At 48.6% G+C, this 13,707-nt stretch overlaps 1 protein-coding gene across 1 annotated transcript in view; it reads left to right on the top strand.

Moving 5' to 3' along the window:
- Positions 1-13,707, top strand: part of LOC118392716 (kin of IRRE-like protein 1) — a 41,047-nt gene that overhangs the window by 14,898 nt on the left and 12,442 nt on the right. Inside the window, exons 2-8 of the mRNA XM_052459686.1 lie at positions 3,941-4,090; positions 10,031-10,180; positions 10,317-10,474; positions 10,627-10,777; positions 11,063-11,168; positions 11,390-11,538; positions 12,423-12,550. Coding sequence (XP_052315646.1) covers positions 3,941-4,090; positions 10,031-10,180; positions 10,317-10,474; positions 10,627-10,777; positions 11,063-11,168; positions 11,390-11,538; positions 12,423-12,550 — 992 coding nt within the window. The remainder of the gene's footprint in view (positions 1-3,940; positions 4,091-10,030; positions 10,181-10,316; positions 10,475-10,626; positions 10,778-11,062; positions 11,169-11,389; positions 11,539-12,422; positions 12,551-13,707) is intronic.

Raw genomic sequence — 13,707 nt, 5'->3', positions numbered from 1 at the left:
CTAGATCTACAAATGAAGATAATATCTATCTACATGATGTTTTACTCTCTCTTTGGAAAAATGTACGTTCTGTTTCTGTCTTTAAAAAAATGTATTGACTGGGACATTATTTATACATGGCTGTCTTTTTCATGATATCAGGCATATTGTAGGCTACCTCCTTAAATCACACAAATTCAATCAGGTTGGGGGGGTTATAGTAAAAAAGAGCGATATGGAGGGAGTTAGAGAGAGAGACTTTGGGTCATGGGGGGAGGGGTGAGCAGGCATATGCCAGTTGTTAAGAAAGTGAGAGAGATGGGGACCTACAGAGGAACGCTGGAGGGTTCAGAGAGAGAGAGAGGGAGGAGAAGTAAGAGAGAGAGGGAACGGGGGTAGAGAGAGAGAGAGAGAGAGAGAGAGAGAGAGAGAGAGAAGAGAGAAATAGCCAAGCTAGAGGGCTGATATTTAATATGATAAATGGGTTGTGACAGCGTGGCTCTAAACCCCCTCCAACCACTAGAGAAGGAGGACGACCACGGAAATAGAAAACAATATGGCCTGGCCTACCGAGTGGCGCAGCATCCTAATAAGCACTGCATCGCAGACCCAGGTTCACTACAGACCCAGGTTCGATCCCAGGCTGTGTCACAACCGGCCATGCCCACGAGTCCCATAGGGCGGCGCACTATTGGCCCAGCGTTAGGTGAGGGTTTGGCCGGGAGGGGCTTTACTTGGCTCATCGCGAATCCTTGTGGCGGGCCGGGAACCTTCAGGCTCACTTCGGTTGTCAGTTGAACAGTTTCCTTCGACACATTGGGTTAAGTGGGCAGGTGTTTAAGAGCGCGGTTTGGCGAGTCATGTTTCGGGTGACGCATGACTCGACCTTCGCCTCTCCCGAGCCCGTTGGGGAGTTGCAGTGATGAGACAAGATCGTAATTGGATTGCATTTGGATATCACAAAATTGGGGAGAAAAAGGGGGTCAAATACAAAAAATGTAATTAAATTGAAAGCAGTATGGGAAAAGAACATCTGTATACAGTACATACAGAGAGAGAGAGAGAGAGAGAGAGAGAGGGTGAGAGAAACAACACCAAAAAGTGAGACAGAAGTGGGACCTTGATTGTCATTATTTCATTGTTTATGAGGAAAGCGGTATGAAGAAATGACATGTACAACATATGTATACATTTATAACAGCTATCCATGTTCAGAGAGAGAGAGAGAGAGAGAGAGAGAGAGAAACAGCACAAATAAATGGGAGAAATGCAACTTTGATTGCCATTCTTTCATTGTTTACGAGGACATGTAGCTACAACATTATAGTGCAGACAAGAGAAAGAAAACAACACAACCGCAATCCAACTTGGATTCTCTCATCGTTTAACGGCCTTCGTCTTGATGAGCGGCGTATTTACTGTGTGTTGTGTACTGTGGAACAAAACCTTTTTCATATTGGACAAGCAGTCACAACACTTCATCAGATGAATACGGCACGGTTTTATACTGCAGAAAGAACTGTGGTGGCTCTCAACCGAGAGCTGGAACAGCCCTGTAGAGTATAGACAATGACATGTACTGTAGTTAGACGCGAGATAGAGAGAGAGATGGAAGAGAAGAGAAAGAGAGAGAGAGAGAGAGAGAGAGAGAGAGAGAGAGAGACAAAGATAGAAAGAGAGGTTTAAGAAAAGGGAAGCTCTCTTCTCCTCCCTTCTCCTCTCTTTCCCCTCTCTTTCCCCTCTCTTCTCCTCCCTTCTCCTCTCTTTCCCCTCTCTTCTCCTCTCTTTCCCCTCTCTTTCCCCACTCTTCTGCTCTCTTCTCCTCCCTTCGCCTCTCTTTCCCCTCTCTTTCCCCTCTCTTCTCCTCCCTTCTCCTCTCTTTCCCCTCTCTTTCCCCTCTCTTCTCCTCCCTACTCCTCTCTTTCCCCTCTCTTCTCCTCCCTTCTCCTCTCTTCTCCTCTCTTTCCCCTCTTCTCCTCTCTTTCCCCTCTCTTTCCCCTCTCTTCTCCTCTCTTTCCCCTCTCTTTCCCCTGTCTTTCCCCTCTCCTATCTTCTCCTCTCTTCTCCTCTCTTTCCCCTCTCTTCTCCTCCCTTCTCCTCTCTTTCCCCTCTTTTCTCCTCTCTTCTCCTCCCTTCGCCTCTCTTCTCCTCTCTTCCCCCTCTCTTCTCCTCTCTTTCCCCCCTCTTTCCCCTGTCTTTCCCCTCTCCTCTCTTCTCCTCTCTTTCTCCTCTCTTTCCCCTCTCTTTCCCCTCTCTTCTCCTCCCTACTCCTCTCTTTCCCCTCTCTTCTCCTCCCTTCTCCTCTCATCTCCTCTCTTTCCCCTCTTCTCCTCTCTTTCCCCCCTGTCTTTCCCCTCTCCTATCTTCTCCTCTCTTCTCCTCTCTTTCTCCTCCCTTCCCCTCTCTTCTCCTCTCTTCTCCTCCCTTCTCCTCTCTTTCCCCTCTCCTCTCTTCTCCTCCATTCTCCTCTCTTTCCCATCTCTTTCCCCTCTCTTCTCCTCCCTACTCCTCTCTTTCCCCTCTCTTCTCCTCCCTTCTCCTCTCTTTCCCCTCTCTTCTCCTCTCTTCTCCTCTCTTTCCCCTCTTCTCCTCTCTTTACCCTCTCTTTCCCCTCTCTTCTCCTCTCTCTTTCCCCTGTCTTTCCCCTCTCCTATCTTCTCCTCTCTTCTCCTTTCTTTCCCCCTCTCTTTCCCCTCTCTTCTCCTCTCTTCTCCTCTCTTTCCCCTCTCCTCTCTTCTCCTCCCTTCTCCTCTCTTCTCCTCTCTTCTCCTCCCTTCTCTTCTCTTCTCCTCCCTTCTCCTCTCTTCTCCTCTCTTTCCCCTCTCCTCTCTTCTCCTCCCTTCTCCTCTCTTCTCCTCTCTTCTCCTCCCTTCTCCCCTCTTCTCCTCTCTTACCCCTCTCCTCTCTTCTCCTCCCGTCTCCTCTCTTCTCCTCTCTTCTCCTCCCTTCTCCTCTCTTCTCCTCTCTTCTCCTCCCTTCTCCTCTCTTCTCCTCTCTTCTCCTCCCTTCTCCCCTCTTCTCCTCTCTTTCCCTCTCCTCTCTTCTCCTCCCTTCTCCTCTCTTCTCCTCTCTTTTCCCCCTCTCCTCTCTTCTCCTCCCGTCTCCTCTCTTCTCCTCTCTTCTCCTCCCTTCTCCTCTCTTCTCCTCTCTTCTCCTCCCTTCTCCTCTCTTCTCCTCTCTTCTCCTCCCTTCTCCCCTCTTCTCCTCTCTTTCCCCTCTCCTCTCTTCTCCTCCCTTCTCCTCTCTTCTCCTCCCTTCTCCTCTCTTCTCCTCTCTTCTCCTCTCTTTCCCCCTCTTTTTCCCCTCTTTTCTCCTCCCTTCCCCTCTCTTCTCCTCTCTTCTCCTCCCTTCTCCTCTCTTTCCCCTCTCCTCTCTTCTCCTCCCTTCTCCTCTCTTCTCCTCCCTTCTCCTCTCTTCTCCTCTCTTTCCCCTCTCTTTTCCTCCTGACTCAGCTCAAGTCTCACAACCTATCTCTCTTTCCCTCCATTGTTCAATTATTTTTCTCACTTTTCCCTCAATCCCTTTCCATCTTTCTTTATCTTAATGCACTCCCTCTACATCTCCAACTTGTTATCTCTGTCTTCTGTTGAAGGAGAAAGAGAGACGATATCAAACACACCATCTGAAATTGTAGATCATTGTAGATTAAGAAGAATTTAGCTTGTAGGCTGTCTCATATTACCACAAAAGCTCCAATGAGTGAAATACTCCTCTTTGGCTTCTACAATTTATATATTAATTCTCAGTTTGTGTATAATGACGCTGTATGTATATACTGTAACAACAACACAGCTGTGTATGTAACATTAACACATGATGTTTGTAACCATGTTTATGCACTCTTCTCTTTTTTTTTCTCTCTCCCTCTCTCTCTCTCTCTCTCTCTCTCTCTCTCTCTCTCTCTCTCTCTCTCTCTCTCTCTCTCTCTCTCTCTCCCCCCTCCCTCCTTCTCCTACCCCAGTGTGGACAGCGCGTTTCTCCCAGGAGCCAGCGGACCAGTCGGTTGTGCGGGGCCAGAGGGTGATTCTGTCCTGTGTTGTGTTTAACTACTCAGGCATTGTGCAGTGGACCAAGGATGGACTGGCCCTGGGCATCGGAGAGGACCTCAGGGGTGAGACTAGTACAACTCTAACACCTCCCAAGTCAAAACAACACCCGAAACCCAACACCCGAAACCCAGTCTAGTTGCCTTCCTGAAAAAGCCTCTATTTTTGTCTCTCTGTGTTTGTCTCTCTGTGTCTGTCTCTCTGTGTTTGTCTCTCTGTGTCTGTCTCTCTTTGTCTGTCTCCCTGTGTCTGTCTCTCTGTGTCTGTCTCTCTGTGTCTGTTTCCCTGTGTCTGTCTCTCTGTGTCTGTCTCTCTGTGTCTGTCTCTCTGTGTCTGTCTCTCTGTGTTTGTTTCCCTGTGTCTGTCTCTCTGTGTCTGTCTCTCTGTGTCTGTCTCTCTGTGTCTGTTTCCCTGTGTCTGTCTCTCTGTGTTTGTCTCTCTTTGTGTATGTCTCTGTGTCTGTCTCTTTGTGTATGTCTCTGTGTCTGTCTCTGTGTTTTTCTCTCTGTGTCTGTCTCTCTGTGTCTGTCTCCCTGTGTCTGTCTCTCTGTGTCTGTCTCTCTGTGTCTGTTTCCCTGTGTCTGTTTCCCTGTGTCTGTCTCCCTGTGTCTGTCTCTCTGTGTCTGTCTCTCTGTGTCTCTTTCCCTGTGTCTGTCTCTCTGTGTCTGTCTCTCTGTGTTTGTCTCTCTTTGTGTATGTCTCTGTGTCTGTCTCTTTGTGTATGTCTCTGTGTCTGTCTCTGTGTTTTTCTCTCTGTGTCTGTCTCTCTGTGTCTGTGTCTTTCAGTCTCTCTATGTCTTTCAATATCAGGCTCTCAATTCAATTATTGGCATCAGAAACATATGTACAGTGTTGTAACGATGTGCAAATAGTTCAAGTACAAAAGGGAAAATAAATAAATATAAATATGGGTTGTATTTACAATGGTGTTTGTTCTTCACTGGTTGCCCTTTTCTTGTGGCAACAGGTCACAAATATTGCTGCTGTGATTGCACACTGTGGTATTTCACCAAATATATATGGGAGTTTATCAAAAGTGGATTTGTTTTTGAAATCTTTGTGGGTCTGTGTAATCTGAGGGAAATATGTGTCTCTAATATGGTCATACATTTGGCAGGAGGTTAGGAAGTGCAGCTCAGTTTCCACCTCATTTTGTGGGCAGTGTGCACATAGCCTGTCTTCTCTTGAGAGCCAGGTCTGCCTATGGTGGCCTTTCTCAATAGCAAGGCTATGCTCACTGAGTCTGTACATTGTCTAAGCTTTCCTTAATTTTGGGACAGTCACGGTGGTCAGGTATTCGGACACTGTGTACTCTCTGTTTAGGGCCAAATAGCATTCCAGTTTGCTCAGTTTTTTGGTTAATTCTTTCTGATGTGTCAAGTAATTATCTTTTTGTTTTCTGGTGATTTGGTTGGGTCTAATCGTGTTGCTATCCTGGAGTCCCAGGTCCAGCTTGCTTAGGGTTCATCTCTTAGGTTTATCTCTATGTATAGTAGGTGATGACTTTGTTATGGAAGGTTTTGGAATCTCTTCCTTTTTGGTGGTTGTAGAATTTAATGACTCTTTTCTGGATTTTGATAATTAGCGGGTGTCGACCTAATTCTGCTCTGCATGCATTCTTTGATGTGCACAGAGGATGTTTTTGCAGAATTCTGCATGGTGATTTAAAATTTTGTGTTTGTCCCATTTTGTGGATTCTTGGCTGGTGAGCGGACCCCAGACCTCACAACCATAAAGGGCAATGGGTTCTATAACTGATTCAAGTATTTCTTGCCAGATCCTAATTGGGATGTCGAATTTTATGTTCCTTTTGATGGCAAAGAAGGCCCTTCTTGCCTTGTCTCTCAGATCGTTGACAGCTTTGTGGAATTACCTGTGGTGCTGATGTTTAGGCCGAGGTATGTATAGTTTTTTGTGTGCTCTCGGGCAACAGTGTCTAGATGGAATTTGTATGTGTGGTCCTGGCGCTCTCTCTATCTATCCATCTCTCTCTATACCTATATATCTGTATTATACACATTAACTACTCATGGTGTGATTTTGGTAACGTACAGGAACTCAAGTCCTTTTGTTCACATAACATAGAACTACCTCACAATCAAATGTCGACCCCATTACCTCCCTAGAGAATTTTCTTTGGTTAGCGTCACAGCCGTGTATATTCCACCTCAAGACGATACCCCGATGGCTCTCAGGGAACTACACGGGACCTTGTGCAAATTGGAAATGGCCAATATGAGGCTGTATTTATTATAGCTTGGGACTAAAGCAAATCTAAGGAAAGCACTACCAAAGTTCTATCAACACATCACCTGCTATACTCACACTTCAAAAACTCTCAACCATTGTTACTCTCCCTTCCGAGATAGCTACAAGGCCCTCCCCCACCCTTCCTTCGGCAAATCAGAGCACAACTCCATTTTTGCATCTCCCTTCCTATAAGCAGAAACTCAAACAGGAAGTATCCATGCTAAGGTCTATTCAGCGCTGGTCTGACCAATCAGAATCCATGCTTCAAGACTGTTTTGATCACGCGGACTAGGATATGTTTCGGGTTGCCTCTGAGAATAACATTGACGTATGCACTGACACAGTGACTGAGTTCATCAGGAAGTGTATAGGGGATGTTGTTCCCACTGTGACAATTAAAACCTATCCAAACCCCAAAATGTGGATAGATGGCAGCATTCGTTCAAAACTGAAAGTGCAAACCACCACATTTAACCACGGCAAGGTGACTGGGAATGTGATCGAATACAAACAGTCTAGTTATGCCCTCTGTAAGGCAATCAAACAGGCAAAACATCAGTACAGAGACAAAGTCATTCAAAGGCTCAGTCAAGAGACGTACAGTATGTGGCAGGGACTCCAGACTATCACGGATTATAAAGGGAAAACCAGCCACGTCCCGGACACAGAAGTCTGGCTTCCGGACAAGCTTAACATCTTCTTCGCCCGCTTTGAGGATATTACAGTGCCTCCAACAAGGGCCTCTCCCAAGGACTGTGAGCTCTCATTCTCTGACGTGAGTCAGACATTTAAGCGTGTTAACCCTCGCAATGCTGCCGTCCAGGACTGCATCTCTAGCCGCGTACTCAGAGCATGCGCAGACCAGCTGGCTGGAGTGTTTACGGACGTATTCAATCTCTCCCTATCCCAGTCCGCTGTCCCCATCTTGCTTCAAGATGTCCACCATTGTCCCTGTACCCAAGAAAGCAAAGGTAACTGAATTAAATGACTATAAATGACACTTCTGTCATGAAGAACTTTGAGAGACTAGTTAAGGATTATATCACCTCCACCTTACTCGACATCCTAGACCCACTTCGATATGCATACCTCCCCAATAGATCCACGGATGATGCAATCGCCATCACACTGCACACTGCCCTATCCCATCTGGACAAGACGAATACCTATGTAAGAACGCTGTTCATTGACTAAAGCTCAGCCTTCAACACCATAATACCCTCCTGGCTCCCCAGTGGGTGGACCTGGCTCCCAAGCGGGTGGGCATATGCCCTCCCAGGCCCACCCATGGCTGCGCCCCTGCCCAGTCATGTGAAATCGAATGAATTCATTTTAATTGACTGATTTTCTTAAATGAACTGTAACTCAGTAAAATTGTTGAAATTGTTGCATGTTGCATTTATACTTTGTCAGTATATATATACTGTATATTTATAATCTGGACCCCGACATTGCTTGTCTTAATATTTCTATATTTCGTAATTCCATTTAGATTTTACTTTTAGATTTGTGTGCATGGTTGTGAATGTGATACTACTGCACTGTTGGAGCTCGGAACACGAGTATTTCACAAGCACATCTGCTAAATATGTGTATGCGACCAATAACATTTTATTTTATTTCATATTCTCTCTCTCCTTCTTGTACAATAAAGGCTTGTTATTCTATCTTTCATGCCACACTTCTGCCATCTTTCCTCTCTCTTTCTTTGCAGCCTTCTCTCCCTGCTTGATTGCCTGTTCCTCCCTCTCTCTCCCTCTCTCCTCTGTTCACGCTCAACCCCTCTATCATTCTCCCTCCCTCTCTCCCCCCTCTGCCGCTCTCTTCCTCTCCTTCACACTCTCCTCTCTCTTTGCCTCTGCTCTCTCTCAAACCCTCTCTCATTCTTTCCTCCCTCCTTTCCTCTGCTGCTTTCTCCCCTCGTCCTGTTTGTCTGTCCCCTCACCATTCCCCCCCTCTCTCTCTCTCTCTCTCTCTCCGTCTCTTTTAATCACATTGTTACTGTAATGGTTCAGTGCTTCAAGCCAAAGCTTTTAAATAGAAACATGTGAATGAACACTGGTTCCCTTATACACACGCTCCCTCTCCCTGCCTCTCTCCCTCGCTCTCTCGCCCTCTCCCTGCCTCTCTCCCTCGCTCTCTCGCCCTCACCCTGCCTCTCTCCCTCACTCTCTCTCCCTCTCCCTGCCTCTCTCCCTCTCTCTCTCGCCCTCTCCCTCGCTCTCTCGCCCTCTCCCTGCCTCTCTCCCTTGCTCTCTCGCCCTCTCCCTGCCTCTCTCCCTCGCTCTCTCGCCCGCACCCTGCCTCTCTCCCTCGCTCTCTCGCCCGCACCCTGCCTCTCTCCCTCGCTCTCTCGCCCTCTCCCTGCCTCTCTCCCTCTCTCTCGCCCTCTCCCTGCCTCTCTCCCTCGCTCTCTCGCCCTCTCCCTGCCTCTCTCCCTCTCTCTCGCCCTCTCCCTGCCTCTCTCCCTCGCTCTCTCTCCCTCTCCCTGCCTCTCTCCCTCTCTCTCTCGCCCTCTCCCTGCCTCTCTCCCTTGCTCTCTCGCCCTCTCCCTGCCTCTCTCCCTCGCTCTCTCGCCCGCACCCTGCCTCTCTCCCTCGCTCTCTCGCCCGCACCCTGCCTCTCTCCCTCGCTCTCTCGCCCTCTCCCTGCCTCTCTCCCTCTCTCTCGCCCTCTCCCTGCCTCTCTCCCTCGCTCTCTCGCCCTCTCCCTGCCTCTCTCCCTCTCTCTCGCCCTCTCCCTGCCTCTCTCCCTCGCTCTCTCGCCCTCTCCCTGCCTCTCTCCCTCTCTCTCTCGCCCTCTCCCTGCCTCTCTCCCTCGCTCTCTCGCCCGCACCCTGCCTCTCTCCCTCGCTCTCTCGCCCTCTCCCTGCCTCTCCCTCACTCTCTCGCCCTCTCCCTGCCTCTCTCCCTCGCTCCCTCTCCCTGCCTCTCTCCCTCGCTCTCTCGCCCTCTCCCTGCCTCTCTCCCTCGCTCTCTCGCCCTCTCCCTGCCTCTCTCCCTCGCTCTCTCGCCCTCTCCCTGCCTCTCTTCCTCGCTCTCTCGCCCTCTCCCTGCCTCTCTCCCTCGCTCTCTCGCCCGCACCCTGCCTCTCTCCCTCGCTCCCTCTCTCGCTCTCTCCCTGCTTCGCTCCCTCGCTCCTTCTCCATTTTAGTCATTTAGCAGACCCTCTTACCCTTGCTCTCTCTCCCTCTCCCTTTATCTCTCCCTTTCATACGCTTTCGCTCGTTTGACATTTCACATGCTAATACACCCATAGACAACGCATAGACACACATGCAATGCCACGTACAAGGACACACAAGGTTAGGGAGGGAAAGCTAATTTGAAGCCTACAGTACATGCTACAGTGACATAGAGATTCAGATGGAATTTATGGTAAGGAGAGAGGACATGAAGTCTGCACCAGCATTTCTGTCCGTTTGGAGTCCTCTAAAATGTCATTGTCATAAATGCATGCATTTCTTCCCTGGCTGAAGAAAGAGAGCATGGCTGCCATCTACTGGGGAGAATGTATGGCACCACTGGAACTGTGAAAGACAGCGAGAGAGAGCGAGTGAGAAAGAGAGAGCGACAGACAGAGAGAGATGTAAATATGTGCATGGTTGTGTGCATTTGCATTAGGGATTATGCACAGGTGTTTTTGGTTAGCTATTATTACATCCAATACATTCCAAACAAGCCTTTCCCTCCCATTTATCATTCAACCAGCCTCCACTGGTTGTCCCTACATGTCTGACTCTCTCCCCCCCCCAGCCTGGCCGAGGTACCGTGTGATGCGGGTGCAGGAGCTGGGCCAGTATAACCTGGAGATTATCTCAGCTGAGCTGTCTGATGACTCCCTGTACGAGTGTCAGGCCCCAGACGCTGCACTACGTTCTAGAAGAGCCAAACTCACTGTCCTCAGTAAGATACAGCAAATGTGTGTGTGTGTATGTACCTCCATGTGTGTGTGTGTGTGTGTGTGTGTGTGTGTGTGTGTGTGTGTGTGTGTGTGCATGCGTGCATGCATTTGCGCGTAACCCCCCTGCCCGGTGTCCAGTCCCTCCAGATGACCCAGTGATCGACGGGGCCCCTGAGGTGCTGTTGAATGCAGGCGACCACTATAACCTGAGTTGTGTGTCCCGTGGGGCCAAGCCCCCTGCCATGATAGAGTGGCAAAAAGACGGGCTCCCCGTAGACGGAGCAGTCAGCACCACCGTGAGTCAATTAAAAATGCATCTACACACACATGCACCTTGTATTACAACACAAACACAGACACACACTCAATCATGTTTCACCTATACTCTTTCTCATCCTTCTATTGGCTGTCTTGTCTTCCTTCTTCTTCTCTCTTCTCTCTCCATCAGGAGGTGCTCCCAGACAGAAAGAGGGTGACGACCCACAGCTTCCTGCCCATCCACCCAGTGGACACAGACACAGGGAGGAACTACAGCTGTGTGGCCAGCAACCTGGCTATCCCCACTGGGAAACACACCACCGTCACCCTCAACGTACACCGTAAGTCACCCTCAATGTACACCGCAGCGACTTGTTCACAACCATCCCTTTAGCTTGAGACATATTCACTATTTACTGTACGACTGAATATCTGAGCTTACTTAAGGACAACGGTGTCCTGTGACAACCAGGAAGTACACTTAGATCACTGCCCAGGAACCTTGAGGGGGTTCTCTCTTTTTCCGTCGGCTCTCTCTGCTCCCCACCACTCCCTCCTTCTCTTTATAATTTGCTTATTCGCTGATGTATCGGAGTGACTTAGAGATTCCCTGCCCTCTCCCCCAGACCCCCCCATGGTGACCCTGTCCATCGAGCCCCGCTCCGTCTTAGAGGGGGACAGAGTCACCTTCACCTGCGCCGCCTCCGCCAACCCTCCTATCATGGGATACATGTATGTACTGTATACCTCCGTCGACTTCTATAGATCTGTTGATCTTTCTGTCTATATGTCCACCTGTCTCTCTAGCCGTGCATGAATCTATCTGGATCGTTGTGTTTATCTGGGTTTCGTGTGTTTTTCCTTGTGAGCAAAGTGTTTGGCCAATGCGGGGATCGAACCCACAGCTCTGGCAGTGCATGTTTATTCATACATTCATGTGTGTTCTTTCTCAGGTGGGCTAAGGGTGGAGTGATCCTGCAGGGGGCCAGAGAGAGTGTGTTCACCACCAAGGCGGACCACTCCTTCTTCACGGAGCCTGTGTCCTGCTCAGTGTTCAATGCTGTGGGTAAAACCAACGTCAGCATCCTGGTCGATGTGCACTGTGAGTCTCTGTACCGCCATGGCTGGCAAATACTCTGTCAGGGGTGAAAGTAATGTGGTGCGGTCCGGTACGGCGTCCCGGCAAAATAAATAGTGGGGGTACGCCGTATCGGTAACATTTCAAGGAAACTGTAGGCTATTACACCATTATTTATCTTTAGGCTACCGCATGCCAGAGGCATGAAAAATGAGCGAATGGACTTGAAAACGAGTGGTATAGCCTACGCTCCTAAATGCGATGTGGTTCAACGAGAACACTGACGTTTTGCCAAGGCAGAGATGAATGGCCGACACCGAGACGGCGGGTGGACAGCAGTGGATGCATCAATTCTGGATTAATGACAATTGCCAAAATGTCATTACTCTTTGTGGTGTTTTACGTTAAAAAAAGATGTCTCTTTCCATTCACCACTGTTTGAAGACTGGAAATATGTTGCGAGTGGGTGAACTTGCGCAGGTAGACTAGTAGGAGCCCACTAAAGGAGCCCTTTGAAGTGATCGTTTGACAATCAGATGAAAACATCATGACTGGTTGTGTTTATGCCACAACAAAAGCTAATACATTTTGAAAGTGACATGACAAACCTTTACGAATCGGCACACAGAGATCCTGTTGAATTAATAGGGATTCTATATGTAATTCCATGATTAAGCGCGTGCACACACAGGATGTCCTTACCGTTAAGAAATGAAATCTACTTTCACCCCTGACTCGATCTCAATCTCCCCTCATACTGTACCCCTATCTCCTAAACCTAATCATCTATACCCTCTCTCTCTTGATCTCTCGCTTTCTCCCTGTAGCAAGTCGGTTTTGTATTGTATTTGAATTTGTTATCTTAGCCGACTTGGTTAAGTAAAGGCGAATGTTCTCTCTCTTTCCAGTTGGTCCTATCCTGGTAGTGGAGCCTAGGCCAGTGACCGTGGACATAGACTCTGATGTCACTCTGAACTGCAAATGGGCTGGCAACCCTCCTCTCACCCTCACCTGGACGAAGAAGGGCTCCAACATGGTGAGAACCAGCTCGCTCTCTAACTCCTTTTTCTCCCCAATTTTGTGATATTAAATTGCAATTTTGTCTCATCGCTGCAACACTCCAACGGGCTTGGGAGACACGCAAAGGTCGAGTCACGCGTCCTCCGAAACATGACCCTCCAAACCGTGCTCCTAACACCTGCCCGCTTAACCCAGAAGCCAGCCGTAACAATGTGTCGGAGAAAACACTGTTCAACTGCTGATTGAGGTCAGCCTGCAGGTGCCCGGCCCTCCACAAGGAGTCGCTATAGCAGGATGAGCCAAGTAAAGCCACCCCCCTGCCTCATTATGGGACTCGCGGTCATGCAGTGCCTTGGGCCGCTGCGCCACTCAGGAGGCCCCACTTTCCACCCTTCTTTTGCTGTCTGTATCTTTATCGTCTCCCTCTCTTCTATCCTTTGTCTCTCTATTATTTATGTTCTGTTCTGCTCTGTTCATCTCTCTCTTTCTCTTGGCTTTTTCCTGATTCCCCCCTTCTCTCCTCCATCGGTCTCTCTCTCTCTCACTTCTTCACTTTTCTGTCTCTATTTTATTCTATTTTTCATTCCTTCAGTGTCCATTTCTCTCTCCCATCCTAATCTCTTTCTATCTTTTTATAGTCCCCCTCTCTATTTTATCCCGTCCTTCTTCACCTCTGCCTGTTTTTTCGCGCAGGTTGACGTTTATTGTCATGAATCTTGCCTTGGAGGCAGAACTGAGCAATTTCCGCAAGATGGGCCAGCTGCAAAGTAAAAAATGTCTATATCGTAAAATTCATGGGGGGAAAATGCGCTTTTTGGTTTTGCTTTAAAGTTAAGGTTAGGCTAGCCTCGTCCCGAAACAAGCTTCCCTTAAATAGGGAGCCTGGGCGGGAAGCCTGGGGAAGTTCCATGGAGGAAATCAGCTAAAGCGGTGTCAGAACCCGGTGTAAATCAGTGACGCCGCGCAACACGCCATACCAATCAAATGCCTTGTTTGGGCGGAGCTCCAAAGGTGCCCCCTGGATTAGTGCCGTAGGGGCAACAGTGCGTGAGGACAAAACATTTCAACAAACAAAACATTTTAGAATGTTTGCAGCACTCTGGTTTTCACAGCATTTCAATGTTATTTTGAGATGAGCTAAAGCTGCAGCAAAAGGGGAGAAATTGTCTACAA

Source organism: Oncorhynchus keta, chromosome 13 (assembly GCF_023373465.1).
Source record: "Oncorhynchus keta strain PuntledgeMale-10-30-2019 chromosome 13, Oket_V2, whole genome shotgun sequence".
In the NCBI taxonomy this organism is placed as follows: Eukaryota; Metazoa; Chordata; class Actinopteri; order Salmoniformes; family Salmonidae; genus Oncorhynchus; species Oncorhynchus keta.
The sequence above is the reverse complement of the archived record's forward strand: the minus strand, read 5'-3'. Positions and strand labels throughout refer to the sequence as shown.